At 44.1% G+C, this 19,881-nt stretch overlaps 1 protein-coding gene across 3 annotated transcripts in view; it reads right to left on the bottom strand.

Moving 5' to 3' along the window:
* The window catches only part of LOC126259175 (divergent protein kinase domain 2A), a 99,096-nt gene that overhangs the window by 31,719 nt on the left and 47,496 nt on the right, over positions 1–19,881 (bottom strand). For all 3 annotated transcript variants that reach the window (XM_049955763.1, XM_049955746.1, XM_049955755.1), the window contains one exon: positions 5,542–5,669. In XM_049955763.1, the coding sequence (XP_049811720.1) occupies positions 5,542–5,669 (128 nt within the window). The remainder of the gene's footprint in view (positions 1–5,541; positions 5,670–19,881) is intronic.

Raw genomic sequence — 19,881 nt, 5'->3', positions numbered from 1 at the left:
GGTGCTCAATCACTGCAGTTATATTCACTGTGTACTTTTTTAATATGCAATAAGACTGTATGTACTACAGTTTCTGGTGATAAGGTCATTTTGTTTCGGGCATGTTACATAAGTACACTGGATCTGGCATTGGTTCAGTTGTTACAACAGCAGCAACTTGAATGGTGACAATAGCATGCTCTGTCAGTTGCTTGCGTCTTTGCAGAGTGCCACAGTCCTTCTGCATCTACCCTTGGGACAATCACCAATGCCCCACCTTCTTCATCATTCCAAGAGGTGAAGGAAGAAGGAGACCTGTACAAGTGGCATTTGCAGCAGATTATGTGCCATTTCAGGTAGAGGATACAACTTTCTTGTCTTGCACTGAGTATGAAACACTTCATTTGCTTCACAAACTCACTCTACCAACAGACCTTGAGGTATTGTCATTTTCTGAAATGTGTGAGTTGCTCAATGATTATTACCATAAGCAAATCCACAATGTGACTTCCCAAATGGACAGGCCAGCCGCGGTGGCTGAGCGGATCTAGGCGCTTCAGTCCAGAACCGCGTGACTGCTACGGTCGCAGGGTCGAATCCTGCCTCGGGCATGGATGTATGTGATGTCCTTAGGTTAGTTAGGTTTAAGTAGTTCCAAGTTCTAGGGGACTGATGACCTCAGATGTTAAGTCCCATAGTGCTCAGAGCCATTTGAACCATTTTGAACCCAAATGGACATTCACTATGACAACAGAAACTGGGCTTTTATATCTGGCATGGGAAGCCGATGTCCAAGGTTAAGTCAGAAGTGCAGATTTAGGTGTGCTCATTGTTAAGTACTATGCTGACTCTCTGATATGCAACATCATTGCCTGTTCTGCTCCAGACAAAGAGATGCATTGGGAGGCATTATGTTTGCATGACCCCACAGCAAGAAGATCCTAACTCTCACTCAGGTGTTCAAAGTGTCACAGACTGCAACTAAACAGGTTGTGGACATAGTGGGAGCAGCAGCGATGTGTTAGGTACCACAGCAACAGTATAATTCATCAAACACCCTTGCTGTTTCCTTCTGTTTGCACCATTCACTGTGGGATTGTGGCTCTTCCCAACATAGTTTTCTCTGATATCCTGATTGTTTCCAAACAAACATCCATTGTCGATACCCACATTGGTGTGTGTGGTGTGCCACTTGCCATAAACAAAGCCATGTGGTGTTTGTCTGTCATGTCTTCCCACATGGCGAGTCCTTGGTCATGGAGTACTTGGAGGTTCATAGTGCAATACTGGTGCTCATCTAGGAGCCCAGAGTTCCCAGCAAGATTTATATTACACTGCAAATTTGGAAACAGCCATTCCATTTTCTGATCAGTACTGGGGTCACCATTCTCTCCCCTCCACTGTTCATCATTTGATCAGTTACAGCAATCAGCTGATTCTTGTTCAAGGCCAGTTCACAATCAATGTTGAGTATGAGCATGTTGTGTGGGCAGTCGCATATTCTGGCCACCATAAGTGTGATATCTGAAAACATATTTTGGTCTTGATGGACTCACTGTTTTCAGATGTCAAATTCAGAATGCTCTGCATCTTATTTCTGACTCCATACCATTCTAGGCGTTAGATGACATCTGCCATGAGACCGGGTCTTGTTTACACCTGTACTGGGTGCTGTAAAGGGCTACAAGGCCCACATGAAGGACTACGAGGCACTCATCACCCTTAAACCAACAGCTGTCCCCAAATTTGTCAAGCTCAGCCTATTCTGTTTGTTCTGGGGGCCAGTGGTTAGGAACAATTGGGTAGGTGGTTGGAGGAGGAGGGGGAGGAGATTAGTGTTTAACGTCCCGTCGACAACGAGGTCATTAGAGACGGAGCGCAAGCTCGGGTGAGGGAAGGATGGGGACGGAAATCGGCCGTGCCCTTCCAAAGGAACCATCCCGGCATTTGCCTGAAACGATTTAGGGAAATCACGGAAAACCTAAATCAGGACGGCCGGAGACGGGATTGAACCGTCGTCCTCCCGAATGCGAGTCCAGTGTGCTAACCACTGCGCCACCTCGCTCGGTAGGTGGTTGGCCTGGGTATTGTTGAAGCTGTTCCTTAGAAACAGTGGGCTCTTTCTCTGGTTGTTATCTGAAAGCCTATGGGGGAACTTTGATTGTGCAAGAATTTTAAGTCTACCATTAACATCCAGTCAGTGGTGGATATCTACCACATTTCCTACCCAGAAGAAATACTCAAGCATCTGGCAGATGGTAAGTGTTTGTCAAAAACTGACTTGGCAGAGGCACACCTGCAACTTCCGCTCTCAATCCTCAATCATCAACACGCCCTTTGGGTTGTACCATTATACACACCTGTTGTTTGGCACTGCAAGTGCACGCACCGCTTTCTAGAGATTTTTGGAACAGTTAATACTGAGCAAACCATCTTGATAACATCATTGTCAAGGATTCCTCATGGCAACAACATATTACTAACCTTCATATTATTGCAATTGCCAGGCCTTATATGCAGTCTGCAAAACTAAAAGTTCTTCAGACAGAAACTAAATATTTTGGCCACCTTCTTTTGAAGGATGGCATCAATCCTATGAAGAACCATATAGCAACAATCAATAACCTCCCTAAACTGCATAACCTGAAGGAACTCCAATCATTTCTGGACAAAGTCAGTTTTATTCAAAATTTCTTCCTAACACAGTGGACATAACTCATATGTTGAATGAGTTGTGAAAAAAAAGGATGTTTCTTATGTTTGATGAGCACCCTGCAACAGAGTGTCTGCCCACATAAAGGTGTCGCTAAAGTCATTGCAGTACCTCAATATCTTCACACCAAGCAAACATCTTGTTCTGGCAATTGATGCTTCTTAATATGGGCTTTGAGTTGTCTTAGCTCACAGAAACACTGAACAGCCTCTCCCTATGACTCCAAAATGTTGACAGCCACTCAACTCACTTAGTCTCGGATAAAAACAAGCCTTTAGTCATCATGTACACCATCCATCCATCCATCCATCTTTACCATTGTCAGCTGTACGATCCAACCCAGCCTTTGAAGAAGCTAAAGTTGTCATTTCCAGATCAATCCTCACTTGCAGTACACTGTGGATAAGCTTCCTGTGACAACTCATCATGTCATGTAGGCCATCCGTCAAGATCCCAGGCTCCAACAAGTGGTTGATTTTGTGTGCAATGGTTGGCCTATGCAAGTGCCCACCATGGAGTCTAGTTTGCTCAGTAGCTCTTTCCTCCTCTGTCATCTGCTGGTGGTAGTCAACAGCACTCTTCTCCTTAGTACCAAATCAGACAACTCTGGGCTTCTTGTATCTCCGGTCCCATTCTTGCTCACTTACACCATGGCCACTGGGGTATGTTGCATATGAAGGTCCTTGCACTGTGTTTTCTCTACTGGTTTGGCATCAACTTGGAGATTGAGAGGACTGTCCATAAATGCAAATAGCAAGCCGAATAGCAGGTGATACTACCAAGAACTTTCACTCCACAGCCAACATCACATCAGCAATGGAACTGCATTCACATTGACTTTGCATCCCCTTCTGTCATTTCTGTGGTTGGCAGCAGTTAACACACTGTCCATTTCCCCACATGTCCCATGCATATGCTCCACAACTACAAAGGCTACAGTGTGGTCTCTTACCCAGGTCTGTGTGCCCGAAGGATTGCCCTGGATGATTGTCTTCGATAATAGCCTGCAGTTCACATCAATGTAATTTCAATATTTCTGAGCCTGCTATGGTACTGCCCAATTCATGTCCACCCCATTTCACTGGTATCGTAATGGGGAGCTGCAGCGTATGTTATGCATCTGTAAGATGCAGTTAAAAAAGTGCTTAGCAGACCTAGCATTGTCCTGTTTCTCAGCACCTACAAGACCACACCACTACATGGCAGAAGCCCAGTGGAGATCTTCCATGGCTGACAGCCCTGTGCTCTGCTGCACTTGCTCTGCCCTGTCCCATGGCTTGAGGTATGCTTCCGCCTTTTGCGAAATGCATATATTTTTGGTTGACCTGAATTGGCACTGGCAATAGTGTGAGCAACACACGGTCAGCAAATGTTCACCATGGGCATTGGTGGTATGTCACTCCCTTGCCAACAAAACTAGCTGTGTCCTCTGTGAGATGCAAATCCACTGCACCCACAATAACAGCAGATGTTGGCAGGGAGCCTGCCTGCAAAGGCCGCTCCATTCTACGGGCTGAGTGCTGTAGGGGTGCTTTTGCTTGAGGAGCTGTTGGGCTTTGACAACTTGGGTGTGCAGCCAGCAGCCGCACTGAGTCCTTTGCCACTGTTTGCTGAAGATCACCTGGAAGCTGCCCTCCTGCATGGGCTGCAGTTTTCACATCGCTGCTATGTGTGGCGCCATTCCTGTGCCTGACTCGACACTGTCCAAGTCACTTCCTGCCATGCACCCCTCTGGGCTGGAGACAGCAATGCCTCATTGAACACCAACAAGCCAATGGAGAAGAATGTCATCAATATGCAGCTACACTGCTGCCTCTGCTGTGGAGCCGCCTGGGTGGATCTCATTGCCTCATTGGCCATACCAATCCCTGTCCAGTAAGAGGCCCACTCACTTGGGCTTCTGGCTTTTACTATTGACGCCTGCAGTGTCAACTACCCGTAGGGGGTGGGGGCAAGATGTGGCAGCATGTCCACTTACGCCAATCCATCACATAAGCAGAGTTCCCATTTCGTGCCACAAGCAAAAGAATGAAACAATAGTGCCTACATTGTTTGCTGCTAGTGACACCACTGGTCAAATTGGCTACACATCAGCAGCAGTCACTCTTTCTCACATCATTTGCATTCCATGAAGACTGTAGATGACAATTAGGACTGTTCAGTGATTTGTCATGATGAAATTGCTTGTTACTGAACTTGGTCTGAAATGTTTTCCCCCATTGTTTCTCTCCATGTGTGAGCATACTCTCCAGTGCTCAGTCACTGTTATGTGTACTTTGTTATTTGCAACAGGACTATAGATACTACATCTTCCTCATACTTATCCAACTGAAGCAGTGGTCTGTCTCTAATGACTTCGATATCACTGTGGCTTTTCTTCTTTCCAGTGCCATATATTTTATTGCAATATATTCAATGCTTGATTTAGATCATAAATCATACAGGTTCTTTATACTCCAGCTTAACATGTAAGCCATCTTGTCTTTATGCATATTTGTAACACCAGCTCAGTGAAACACTGTTAACAACTTGTGTTTTCCAAGGTTGAATCACGTTGTGAATTCTGGCTTCTAATGTTCCATATTATAGCTACACTATAATAGAAACATTATGCTTAAATCTAATGTCACTTCTATTTGAAAATAGAATGCACTAGTGTCAGTACAGATAAATGTGGATTACAGGAGGCTTAAATCCACTGTGACTTCTATTCCAAAGCACAGTATACTCAACAGATAAACTCATTCATATATAAAATATTATTATTTCCATAATTAATGAAACACAGTAAAATCACTTTGCACATATCAGAAATGAATCGAAAGAACATATTATTTAATATACCCTACCTGGCAAACAGCATACAAATTATGATCACTGATATGATGGTTGCAAATTTCAATCCGTGAAAAAGTGAAACAACTTGCGCATTCATACAGTTCACTCACATGTTGAGACGTCCAAGAAACTGGTTTTTCTGTAAAAGAAGAGAGACTGCTTCAATTACTATATGTTAAACTTGTATTTAATTTTTCCAATAAATGTGTTTACCAACTAATTCAAAAAATGACAAAATTGTGGAAACTGCATCAATGGTTATTCTGGATGCTGCTACTGTATATGTTTCTTGGAACTGCGACCACAAGCGACAACCTTAGAAATTCTCAAAACTTTCACAGTGATGCTCCAATTCCTCTTAACCCTTTTCTCTCTCTTTTGATGGACAAAGAAGCACATTTCTTCTCTCTTTCAGTGGACAAAGGAACACCTGACACCAAAAGCTAGTGAAACTGTCAGCTTAGTGTGTGGCTGTACATCTTCTGTTGCATTTTGTCTGCCTTTGTTTAGTCATTGTTAACAAGTCACTGAAAGGTATGAAATGGTTTTTCAGTTATAAGTGATATGCTTACTTTAACTTGGTGTACAGATGGGTTTGTGAATAGATGGGTGATGCTACTACACATTCAAGTCTGCCAGGAAATATGTCAAGTAAATGGCTGTTTACAAGTTAGCTCAAGGGAGGGGAAGCTCCTTTCAACCACGTACAACATTTTAATATTCTATTACAAGTATCACAGCAGGCAGGATTACACTCTACAGAGGCACACTATTTAGTGACCTAAGAGATATTCTAATGTACATGTACATTTCACGTTACTGGTAAGACCCTTTCTGCAAAAAATGTTTCCATACACAAACATTCGATTTTACAGCTGATCTTGTAATAATCCACCTCCTGTAAGTTTGCTTCTTTAACAATACACATTTTATTAAACACAAATTATAAAAAAATAAATCACAGACAGTAATAGTTCCTGACTCTTGTGAAAATACGCAAAACAAGAGACTTCTCCCCCCAGGGGTGTCACAGTTTTTTTTTTGTGAATTCATGCAGGGCACTCACAGGGCCCCAAGCTACTGCAGCCCACCAGTTCTTCCTTCTCGCGCTGCATTTCCTTCCCCATGCCCCTTCCTTCCTGTCCTTTTTCCTTTCCCTATGCCCCCTCCATCCCCTCTCTCTGTGTTCTTACTTATGTCGATAAATCAGTCAAATCTAAAGGCCGTAAATTCAACTAAATACCTACGAATTACAATTATGAACAACTCAAATTGGAAGGAACACAAAGAAAATGTTGTGGGGAAGGCTAACCAAAGGTTTCTTTTTATTGGCAGAACACTTAGAAAATGTAACAGATCTACTGAGGAGACTGCCTACACTACGTTTGTCCGTCCTGTTTTAGAAAATTGCTGCACAGTGCGGGACGCTTACTACATAGGACTGATGGAGTACATTGGAAAAGTTGAAAGAATGGCAGCATGTTTTGTATTATCACGGAATATGGAAAGAGTGTCACTGAAATGATACAGGATTTGGGCTGGACATCATTAAAAGAAAGGCATTTGTCGTTGCAACAAAATCTTCTCAAGAAATTCCAATCACCAACTTTCTCCTCCAAATGCAAAAATATTTTGTTGACACTGACCTACATAGGGAGAAATGATCACCATAAGATATAGGTATTTGTTCTTTTCGCGCCCGATACGAGATTGGATAATAGAGAATTGTGAAGGTGGTTCAATGAACCCTCTGCCAGGCACTTAAATGTGTTTTGCAGAGTACCCATGTAGATGTAGATGTAGATATGTCGACCTGGCTATCCACCTGGTTTCTTGTATTTCTTCCAGTTTCATTCCCCTAGCCTTTTACTTTTCATCCTTCCTTTTTGGCGTTTTGTTCCTCCATTAGGGTTTGAATTCCACTTCTAAATTTTCTCCCCTTAGTGTCATCCATTTGAAGAAGACCTCCCTGGCATCTACAGTGTGAATTCCTGCCCCCACCCCCACTTCTTCTCCTCTTTCTTAGCCATCGTGGGCCCCTTCCACCCTGCTAGGTCACCAGCACATGTAACCAGTCTGTGTAGTGGAGCCGATGTGCACCCATCTGGCTGAACCCCCTGACAACATATGAGATCACACCTTTTGCCTCTTCATGTATGCCTAGGAGTGATTGCTTGTCATTCGGGGACATTGGAAATCCTGGCAATGGCTGCCGTGCCAAACAGCCCTTGCTATGGCTTAGAGGCACCCATGAGGAGAGCCCCTGATCAAAATGTATGGTATAATAAGGTGGATGCTAAGCCTATGAAACATATTAATCTCCAAAAAACTGGCCATTCTTCTACAGCCATCTCTTCAGCTGGTAATGGATCATTTAATGCTGCTTTTTATAATGCTGCAGCCTTCCCTTCCCTGGCTACATTCTGGGGGGAGGACCAGACTCGCCAGCTTCAGATGAAACGCTTTCCCTGCTACCTGGTCTTCACAAGACTCACAGGGACACTTTCACTGCTATCAAGCCATTATTTTTTGTGGAAAATATTGAAGACAAGTTTGGCAGAGTAGAGTCTCTCAGTAAGATGCCATAGGATTCACTGATGATCAAAACTACTTCTGCTACCCAATCTGCAGTCCTTTGTGCTTGTGACCTCTTGGTGATGTCCCAGTGACCATTACTCCTCATCAGTCTTTGAATATGGTTCAGAGTCATTTTTCATAGGGGTCTCATCCTTCAAGCTGATGAGGAACTCCAGGTCAATCTGGAACGAAGCAGCATTTTGTTCGGAATGTCCAGAAAAGTTGTAAGGACAGTTGCACCGACACCATCATCTTTAGATTGGCATCTGAGGGAGTTACACTCCTGGAGAAGGTCAAGGTTATGAGTTATCAGTGTGACGTGAAGCTGCATGTTCCACCACCAAATAGATGTTTTCGGTGCTTGCGTTTTGGGTTTATGTCTTCCCATTGTGCGGTGGACTCTATGTCTGGTGAATGTGTACATCCCCTCCATGAGGGGAGTCCCTGTTTTCTGTGTGTGTTAATTGTCATGACTGTCACTCTCCATGCTCGACAGATTGCCTGCTTTAAAAGAAAGGAAAGAATACACAGCAGTATAAGACCCTTGATTGTTTATTCTACAACGAGGCTCATCTGAGATATGACAGACTTCACCCTGTGTCGATGACATCTAACTCTTCCTCTGTTACATCCTCCGCCCCCCCCCTCCTCCCTCCTCCTTACCCCAGTCTCATTCCCCTCTCCTCTTCCCCTCCACTGTGGTTCCCATGCCCTTGCCTTTCAAGTGCTGCCGGGGGGTGCTTCCAGAGTAGTGTCCATCTCAACAACCACCAGTAATGGGGCTCCCTCCTTGGACCCCTCCCCAAGGTGTCTCCCATGCTGGAAGTCTGCTACCACAACTTGGCCATGAGACCCACAGTCCATGTGCCCCAAGGTCACCCACTCTCTTTCACTTCCAGGTCTTGCAAAAGCCTGCTCTCCCTCTGTGCCCTGCCCTCCTTGACCTATGAAAGAGAAGAAGAAGAAACACAAGTCCCAGGAAAAGCCCCCCCCCCCCTCCAGTGCCCCTGGATGTACCATTTCCCCCCTCCCCATTTTTATTAGTCAGCTCCTGTCCCACTGGTCGTTCAGAGTTCAGGTTGGCACTGTTGTCAGCCCCCCACAGACCCAAGAGAATGACATTCCACAGGGCTCTGTATTAAGTTGTACTTTTTCTCATCCCTATTAACAGACTTGTGGCCTCTGCTGGACCGTTGGTCAGGCCTCCTCTGCATGTAGATGATTTCTGTATATGGGCTAGCTCCCACTTGGTGGCCTCTGTGGAACAACAGCTGCAGGGGGTCATCCAGCGAACTTCCATGTGGAAACTCTCACACGGTTTTCAATTACTACGGTGCATCCTGATCTGCAGATTTACCTCTATGCCCAATAACTGACCATGGTCCCCCAGTTCCATTTCTCAGATCTTCTTTTTGACTATAAGCTTACTTGGTTGCCCCATATCCATCATCTGAAGGTTGGTTGTTTTCATAAACTCAGTGTCTGCTTCCTTGTCCACACCCTGGGGCATAGATCATTCAACGCTTCTCTGCCTTTATCAGGCATTAGTTCTGTCCCATATAGACTATGGTTGTCAAATTTCACGCTGCTCCTTTGGATCCGGTTCACCGTCAAGGTATCCATTCAGCCACTGGTAGCTTTTGCACTAGCCTTTTTGATAGTCTTCTGGTTGACAGTGGGATCCCTCTCCTCTCAGTTTGGCAGTCCTAGCTCATGGTTTCCTATGCCTTCACTATCCACTCTTTCCCTGCTCACCCCTCTCATTCTAATCTTTTCATAGCTTCAGGATGTTGCCCACATGCTGCCCATCCTCGGGTGAATTTATTGGTTGGGCTCCACCTCGTGTCTCTCCACCATGATTTCCACCTCTTCCACATGTTCTCTCCCAACCACCCCCAGTAGGTTAATTCCCTGACCCCAGATCTCTTCCATGGTCTGAAAGGCTCTATTGCTCCAATGGTGTTCCCTTGTTTGTTCTGCTCACTCTTACAGGAGTTTCAGGATGCAATTGTCTTTTTACAGCAAGGACTCTAAATCTGATGATCATGAGGGATATACTTTCATGTCTTATGCTGACACAGAACACCACCTCTTGCCTGCCACTTGTGCTCTGCTTTACAGAGTTTTGTTATGTACAGACTCTATGAGTGGTCTTCAGGCTATCACTTGGTGTTTTTTTCTGCTATCCCTTTGTCTCTGCTATCCATGACCTACTCACCAGTCTTGGCAATGCTGCTTATTTGGTTGATTTCCTATAGATTCCCGGCCATGTAGGCATCTCATGAACTTGCTGATCATCTGGCTGGGGCTGGGGGGCTACTACCTACCCAAGGTTCTCCATGACCCCTGCAGGGGCAGATTTGCAGCTTTATACCAAATCCCTGTTTGCTCAATCATGGGTCAACTCTTGGGAAGCTGCCCCCATCTAATAAACTTCACACAGTGAAGGAGTCTCCCACCATGTGACGTTCTTCCTTCCGTCTCTCCCAGTGTGAATACCATCCTCTGCCATATTTGTATCAGCCATACTAGGTTGACCTATCATTTTTCACTCTGCAATGAGCTGCACCCCTTTGTAGTTGCAGGCCCCTCTCACGGTGATTCATATTTTGCGGGACTGCCCCCACCTTTTGGCCCTTCTTACTAAATATGCACTCCCATCTTCCTTGTCCCGGATGTTAGCAGATGATCTGTGCATGGTTACGTCTGTTCTTGGTTTTCTTTGTGAAAGTGGTTTGGTCTCCCGGGTTTAAGTCCTTAAATTTCCCTCTGGAATTGAAATCCCTGAGTTAGTGTTGACATTGGTTATGGAGGCCTTACCCCTGCCTCCTCACTGGCTGGGTACTCCCCCCCCCCCCTTTTACCCTACATTTTGTCTGGTCTTTTGTGCCATTTTGTTTACCCTTTTCTTATGTTTTCTTCCCCTGGTGTTGTCCCTGTTGTGTCATGATCATGCTATGGTGTGCTGGTACTGGTGCCCCAACATGTGTAGTGTTTCTGGGGCACCCTTATTCTCACTGTCCCTCCCCCTCCCCCCCCCTCCTGTTCTTTCCTCTTCCTGCTGCTCCAAAGTTCCTTTTACTTCTTTATTTGAACATTTTTCCTTCTCCTTGACTGAATTGTGCTATTTGTGTTGTTGCTACCTTGGTTTCTGACACCTTAGATCATGGGACCGATGACCTTCCTATTTGGTCCCCTCCTCCAATCAATCAACCAACCAACCAACCAAAGACTTTTAGAGGTGGATACCTTTTGATCAATACAGTACTCTGGCTGTTTGTTCAATGACTCACATGTTAGTCCAGGAGAACACTAGGAAGCACTTGGATATAAACCAAGTAATCAGTGTACTCAAGTTACATTGCTCTCTTCACTGAAAACACAACTTTCTGCCGAGCAATTAGTGAAGGAGTACCACATTAGGTGGATAGGCAAGTTTGTCAACTAACCAAAACATTGATGGTATGTAACAATAAGTCCAGGAAAAAACCACATTGCATATGGTAATCATCAATAGCTAAACCAGAGAGCTTGTGGTAAATATCAGCTGTATGTGACAAGTAAGAGCCATGACAATCCATCAGAGCCCTTAAACCTACTATGGGTATTCTGGCATTGCTCTGGTGGTGGTGGATGTATCCTTCCATGGCATGCCTAGCATTCTCGTCAGATGTATGTATGATGATGATGATGATGAGGTCCCATACTCCGAGGAGCGTAGGGGATGATGCAGGAAACACACACCACCAACTAGGCAAGGTCCTAGTGGAGGTGGTTTGCCATTGCCATAAGTATACCAATAATTGATCCCTCAATATTTATGGTGGCTTTACAATATCCCTCCCCCAGAACTATCCTGATCAGAGCTGGGGATGATGAGATGTCCACAGAGTGGCCTGCTGTGAAGGCTAGGGTGTGGCTTTGGGTGCTGGCGACTGTAGAGAGGCCACTCCAATGCCTGGTGGGTCGGACATCAGACTCAGTGCAAACTGATACAGATCCAGACCTATTGGAGCGATGGGCACAGTTGGAGAACTAGGAAAGCCTGGTGCTCACTGCCTGGGACATCATTCTGAGCTCCATGTCTACTGCTTTTAGTCCTTGGGGTGGTTGAAGAAGACTGCTTGTACTGGTATGACAGATCTGGAGGCAGGATTTGCCCTGAATGGAGCAAACTGTATTGCTTCCAGTGCCAGTGAAGGATGCCTCATATGTCCGAATGTGCACGCCCAGATGGGGATACCAAACGTAAGAGATTTAGCTTCTTCTTCTTCTTCTTCTTCTTGCACTGATGGTGGCTGCAGCAGATATAACAAGAAATGATGAGAGCGTCCATACAAAACTTCCCCTGGGCTTCAATCATGGATTAGTGCCACCTGATAAGAGGAAACATGAATGTCAATAGTTTTTCTGTCTGTGCTTTAAATGTTCACATAAAATGTTTGACTAAAGGGAGGTGAAACTTCCATTCCAGGTGCAAAATCACTGAAAACCAGTGGATGCAAAATGTGGTTCATTATCAGTGAGAAGAGTTCATACGGCTCCTTCAATAGAGAATTCTCCTTTTCTCCGTGACTGATTCAGTGGGTGGGCTATCGTTGCAATTTGGCAGTTAAATTCAGAATAATATATAACCTTGTCCATAAAAACCTGCTTGTTCTTGACATCCATTGGTGCAGAAATATGGAAAATAGTTGCCACATTATTTGACATTGGCTTAAGGCCATCCATCTATAAAAGTACAGGCTTTGAAAAATTTCAGTACTGCTGACTCTTCTAATGTAAGGTGGGTGAAAAAATTAAAACTTATTGTCTGTTCTGGAGTAAAAAAGGGAGCATCCTGAAGACAAAGGACTCCACTTTGGAATAGCATTCTGAATTCCCTGGATCAAGTACTGGACAGAAAATCCAAAGGTTGTACATGTATCTATTTTCCATTAGGGGTTCTGCTACTACAATGAAAGGAATGGTTTTAGTCACTTAGTTAGAGATTGATTCCAGAACTACCTCGTTTTAAGGATAGAGACACCCTCCTTTTAATAATCAAGCTGATGCTGTTAGTATAAGATGGTGAGATCCTCCCTTGACTGTTGGGTGTTGGTTATTTGCATTGGCACCCTCAACTACATGGCCAGCTCTGACAAACATCTGCTATTCAACAATGGTGAAAACGTTGTTGACAGACATCATTATAATGGGGGCAATTACATCCAGCATGTAAGGTTGGTTGGTTTGTGGGGGTTAAAGGGACCAGACAGCATGTAAGAAAAAACAGTCTGGGCAACTGAGCAATTTCCAACATTTCTACTGAGGCAAGCTGGAAAAGCCATTAAACACTGGGTTTGAGTCTTGGTCAATTGAGAGGGAGCCGTAGCTGCCAATCAAGATAATAGTTCTGATATCTCTCAGTCTGTGAAAATGGAAGCCTGAGCTGCTTTAGAACTCTTGAACACCCTAGTAACATGCAAAACTCCAGTTAAAGAAGGATCTGATTGCTGTAATGCTTGAACACATACTTCCCTGTTGAGTGGTACTCTAATCACCATTTCACAGACTACTGTTTCTGCATAAGATTTTCCGCAACAAAACATAATCTTGGATTTTCTACTCCTGACTGATACAGTACTTTAGAAGCTTATTGAATGATTCACATGTCAGTGCAGGAGAACGCTGTTTGTAGATTAGACTGGAAAGCACTCAAAGATGAACCAGACTCTCAGGTTCATTCACTGAAAGTGCAGCTTCAATTGAGCAGTGAGTGAAGACAGTACTGCATTAGTCTGACAAGCAAGTCTGTATGCTAGTCAAAATGTAGACAGTAGGTAACAAGACCAAATCACAGTCAAGGAGGAAACCATGTGGAGCAGCATCATGAATAGACACACCAGAGAGTTTGCTGTAAACACTGGCTGATGGTGACAAGTGAGAGCCATGGCAGTCCATGGCAGCCCAGTGTTTTGCTGTGTGACCTGCTGGCTGCAGACCTATCCATCCTCACCACACCTAGTGACCTCAACGAATGAAAGCATAATTCCCGACATACATATAATCATGTTGACTGATCTATCAGTACGTCCAATGAGATTACCAGACCAACCATTTCAAAACAACAGTAGTGCCACATCTTTCTGTAGCAGTCAAAACAATGCAAAATAAAATTTATCGATGAATAACCATTTTTAGAAAAACCATCTTAGGCTGACAAATTCTACGATGCGAGATGACATTTATTGTGGCCATTTTCAAATGCATTTGCATTGACGATGTGTGTAGTGTGATTGTCACAGTCGAAACTTGCCAATAATGTCATATACATACATGGCACAATAAATGTCATCTTGCATAACAGAACTTGGCACCATTTGCTTTTTTCCCAATGGTTCCACTATTCAGAAATTACATTGAGAATGTGTACCCACATATGAAGAAATTAGCAAAATAACATATTATTTACTCCCAGACTGAGAAGCAATACTTTTCTTGCTGTGTCTAGACAAGACAGTCTAGACACAAGGGAGGTAGCCGAAAGGGCACGCGTCAACTCAAGCCGTCTTGCGTTAAGTCTGGAACAGGATACGTTATGAATGCTATAAAGAAAAGAACGGAGCTTAGGTTTACTTAACTTTAATTTCCTTGTGGTACATATCTCTTGATAATACAAGAGAGACTCTCTCCAGATATGGTTAATGGCGCCTTGCTAGGTCGTAGCCATGGACTTAGCTGAAGGCTATTCTAACTGTCTCTCGGCAAATGAGAGAAAGGCTTCGTACGTGTAGTCGCTAGCAATGTCGTCCGTACAACTGGGGCGAGTGCTAGTCCGTCTCTCGAGACCTGCCGTGTGGTGGCGCTCGGTCTGCGATCCTGACAGTGGCGACACGTGGGTCCGACATGTACTAATGGACCGCGGCCGATTTAAGCTACCACCTAGCAAGTGTGGTGTCTGGCGGTGACACCACATTTCTCCTTGTAGGTAGCTCTTAACTAGATCATAAATGTTTCACTGGAAGGAGGTGAAGTGGTTACTAGCACTGCAGTTGATAACGTGTGCGCATCAACACACAATAACTACAATATGTTTCTTGAAAAAAAAAATTAAAAATCTGGAAATATTAAGTATGTAAAGATAATTAAGAAATATTAAACATAGGATGGATATTTGGGTAACAAGGGGAAAAGCTGTATTTCAGAAATGAATCAAGGCAACCATAACACATTTTGATGATATGTTCCTGGGATTCTAGGAAAGTTAAAAATTAAATTTTGTTCAGCATATTTTAATGACTGACATAATTATATGAGAATGCAGGGTTTCTCAGCAAATCCTGATGATAAAATCTTCTTGGGCTGACAGCCGAGTCAATGCATCATTCTCCGGCAATGTTCCTGCAAGTTTCTTACTTGCCATCTTCAGGCGAAGTGTCCAGTTCACATCTCATCTGGGCCTTTATAGCTGCTGGACCATGGGCTTCTCTGTATCACTGGCACTGATTGGGCCACTCAGGCATGAGCAGAATCAGCATGGCGGCGCATTGTAGGGGGGCAGCTGCAGGTTTATTCAAATTGAAACGTGTGTTCTTCACTGACGCTGTGCTCCGCTACCGCGGATTTTTCCTTTTGTCTGAGGCAAATGCTTCTCAAGTGTTCTGAGACGTATTGTGTGATGCAACGCTGCACCTGCCCAATATAGTTTTCCACATTCACAGGAAATGCTGTAGACACCTGATGTTCTTAGACCCAAGCTGCCCTTCATTGAGTGCAACATATTCCTGGTTTTTGCTCGAGGACGGAAGGTGGCTTTGATTTTGTTCTTCTCCAGTACCCTGACAATCTTTGCCACGGGTGGCCCCCCCGTACGAGATGAATGCCAGGACATTGTCATCCTCTTCTTCCTGAAGGTCCTCCTTCTTCTTGCTCTTCTTGAGAGTGCTTCTAATATGTGTTTCAGTGAATCCATTCTTCTGGAAGGTTCTCTTCAGGTGCTGCATCTCAGTAGGTAGACTGTCCTTGTCGCATATATCATGAGCTCTGTGGACAAGGGTAGTGGGCACGGATTTTCATTGTGCTGGGCGATGGCAGCTATTGATGTTGAGGTACAAGTTCAAATGGTTCAAATGGCTCTGAGCACTATGGGACTTAACTTCTGAGGTCATCAGTCACCTAGAACTTAGAACTACTTAAACCTAACTAACCTAAGGACATCACACATATCCATGCCCGAGACAGGATTCGAACCTGCGACCGTAGCGGTCGCGCGGTTCCAGACTGTAGCGCCTAGAACCGCTCGGCCACCTCGGCCGACGAGGTACAAGTCTCTGTGTGTCATCCATTTTCTTCTTTATTAGGATGTCGAGGAGGGGTAAGCACCCATTTTCTTCTGATTACATTGTGAACTTGATGTTCTGGTGTATGCTGTTCAGATAGTTGAGAAATTTTTTTAGGGCTTCTCCCGGTGCGACCAGACCGAGAAAGTATCATCCACATACCTATAAAGGACCTTGGGTTTAAAGCCCACTGTTTCCAAAGCAATATCTTTGAAGTATTCCATGTATACATTGGTGATAAGTGGCACCAGTGGTGATCGCGTAGTGATTTCATCAACCTGTTGGTAAGACTGGAAATACGTGGTTGTGAGTCCATGGTGGAATAATTCCACTGTGTCTTCGTTAAAATGATTCTGAAGTAGTTTCAAGGAGTCCTGTAGTGGTACCCTCATGAAAAGGGATGTGACATCAAAGACATCACTCCTTGAGTGTCTTAACGAACTCCATGGAATTCTTGATGTGGTGAGGAGATTTGCCCACAAGAAGTCTGAGTAGTTGTCCCTGGTGTTTGGCTATACCATATGTAGGAGAATTATTGTGTCTACTATCAGGCATAGTGGTACCTTCCTCTTGTGTATCTTGGCAGCCTGTATAAACGTGGTGGAACCCGAGCTCTGGGGTAAAACCTTTTTACCAGGTCCTGGTCCAGACCTGAGTTCTTGAGAAGACTGATTGGTCTTCTTAGTCACAGCTGTTGTAGGGTCCTTCTCCCCAAACAATGATATTATGATAAGCTTTGGCGTCACATCTCTCTTCACGAGGGTATCGCTAGAGGGCTCCTTGAAACTGCTTGAGAAACATTTCGATGAAGACACAGTGGAATTGTTCTGCTGTGCCCTCACAACCACATATTTCCAGTGTGGGGGCAAGTTTTACCAACAGATGGATGGAATCGCTATGGGAATCGCACTGGCACCAAGTATCCCAACCTGTACACTGAATACTTCGATATAGTCTTGGAAAAAGCACGCCTTAAACTGAAGGTCTTTTATTGGTACTTGGACAATACTTTCAAGATCTGGCCGAACTGTGAGGACATCCTAAAAGAATTTCTCAACCAACTGAACAGCATACATGAGAACATCAAGTTTGCAATGCAATTAGAAGAAAATGGGTGCCTAACCTTCCTCAATATCCTAATTAAGAAGGAAACAGACGGCACCCTGGGACACTCAGTCTACCGAAAGTAAACACACAAGGACCTCTACCTCACCGCCAATAGCTTCCGTCACCCAGAAAAACAGATATCCATCCTTACTACCCTTATCCACAGAGCTCATGACACATGCAACAAGAACGGTCTACCTGCTAAGATGCAGCACCTGATGAGATGCAGCATCTGATGAAAACATTCCAGAAGAATGGCTATACTGAAAGGCAGATTAGACACACTCTCAAGATGAGCAAGAAGAAGGAGGAGGACCTTCAGAAAGAAGAGGACAACCAGGGCCTGGTGCTCCTCCCACACATGGGGCCGCCTAAGGCAAAGATTGCCAGGATATTGGAGAATAACAAGATCAAAATCATCTTCCATCCTCCAGCAAAAATCAGGAATATGCTGCCCTCAATGAAGGACAACTTGGGTCTAAGAACATCGCGTGTCTACAGCATTTTCTGTGAATGTGGAAAACAATATATCAGACAGAGGCAGCGTTGCACCACACAATGCATCTCTGAACATGTGAGAAGCATTTGCCTCGGGCAAAAGGAAAAATCCGTGGTAGTGGAGCACAGCCTCAGTGAAGAACACATGTTTCAGTCTGAACAAACCAAGATGCTGTGTAGAGCAAAAGATTTCTGGGACTCTATAATTAAACAGGCAGTGGAGATACAAGTCAATGATAACTTGGTCAACTGGGTTAGCAGCTTCCGAATCAGCACCGCGTCGGACACAATAGCAAGAATACAACAAGAATGTACCAATGGAGGCAGGACGGTGGTGGCTGATGAAATAAGAAGGCCACACCGAGACAAGATGCCCAGACCTGGCACCCGCAGCTTTCCCCCACCATGTGCTACTTCACCAATTCCACTCACACCTGATTGGCCTGACCAGCACCGAAGATGATCCAGTGGCTGTAAAGACCCAGACGAGATGTGAACTGACACTCCGCCTGAAGATTGCAAGTAAGAAATTTGCTGAAACATTATTGGAGAATAGTGCATTGACTTGGCTGTCAACCCGACAAGATTTTATCAATGACTGACTAAGTTGCCCACCTCAGGTGCGCCAAGCAGTAATCTTTGTTGGCAATCTGACTTTAAGGTATCACACATCTTTTTACAGCTGACTGCAACTTGTATTGTCTGTTACACCCCTGTGATGAGCATTAGACTTTCTATACCTTATTTGATTACATCACAGGCAGCTTCTCTGCTTGGCTGTTTTAGTTGGGTGTGATACTGAATTTCCTTGAACCTCCCCCCAACTCTAATGATGATTTCCCTACATACAGTGTGCCATATGCACTTCCCGTAAGTTTTTCTTTTGGCTTCACCCAGTGTAATTTAAAAGACGTGCTGTGTGTGCAATACCAGGAAATTGAGCAGTATCCTCCAGTATTAGCCAGGGCAGTGCCGACAGCAGCCCAGCAAGCAGGCAGTGAGTTGGACATAGAATTTGCAGTAGTATATGTAGTGGACCACCGACACATTGTTAGCTTTGAGACCTGCTATGAATGCTTTCATTTTTTTATGTTCTTTTTTTGGTCAATGTTCTTTGAAGAATTGCATAGTTAGAGATCATCGATTACTTCATTAGCTTCCACCTGTCAATTGTCGCAAGTTGTATGATTTTTTTTTTTTTTTTTTTTTTTTTTTTTTTTTTTTTTTTTTTTTTTTTTTGTGTTAGCTGTTGTTAAGGAAATATGAGCAGGGACTGCAAATCTTTCACTCTTGGCAGTATGTTGTTGTGGTTGCATATTTCTCATTGAGAGGAATTTGTTCGATGACCTGTGGTTAGCATTGCTCTACTTGTTATTTAAATATTTATGTGGTTCTAAGTGCTGTGCTGATTAGCTTGACATTTATTAAGTTTGGTGTCTGGTATTATGGTGATATATCCTTGTCATTTTACAGTATACTAGTCTATTGTTGTTGGTAATATTCATAAGGAACAGGTTCAATTTCCAGATAAGCATGTCCACTGAAGGGGCTTCTCTTTGGTTGCAAGTATTTCCGCAAGTTGTATGTTAGTAATTAGTAAAAGGGTAACACTGCTTTTGGTTATATTGCAGCACATCTGACACTGAGTGGGGTTAGTTCATCAAAGTTTTGTAAGACATCGCTAGGCTTTGGTGCTCATATTTTTTGTTTTATCACTGAGTTTGAGAGATGTTTGTGCTTCAGTGTGTCTCCAGATTAGGTTTATCTGGGGGTCACTGGCTTTTGAAGTTGTTAAGTATGACAGCCACTGGGGTATCCAGCTGGAGATGAAGTCTGTTGTAGTATTAG

This window comes from Schistocerca nitens, chromosome 1 (assembly GCF_023898315.1).
Source record: "Schistocerca nitens isolate TAMUIC-IGC-003100 chromosome 1, iqSchNite1.1, whole genome shotgun sequence".
Classification (NCBI taxonomy): Eukaryota; Metazoa; Arthropoda; class Insecta; order Orthoptera; family Acrididae; genus Schistocerca; species Schistocerca nitens.
Note: the sequence above shows the minus strand (reverse complement) of the source record. Positions and strands in the feature narration are given on the sequence as shown.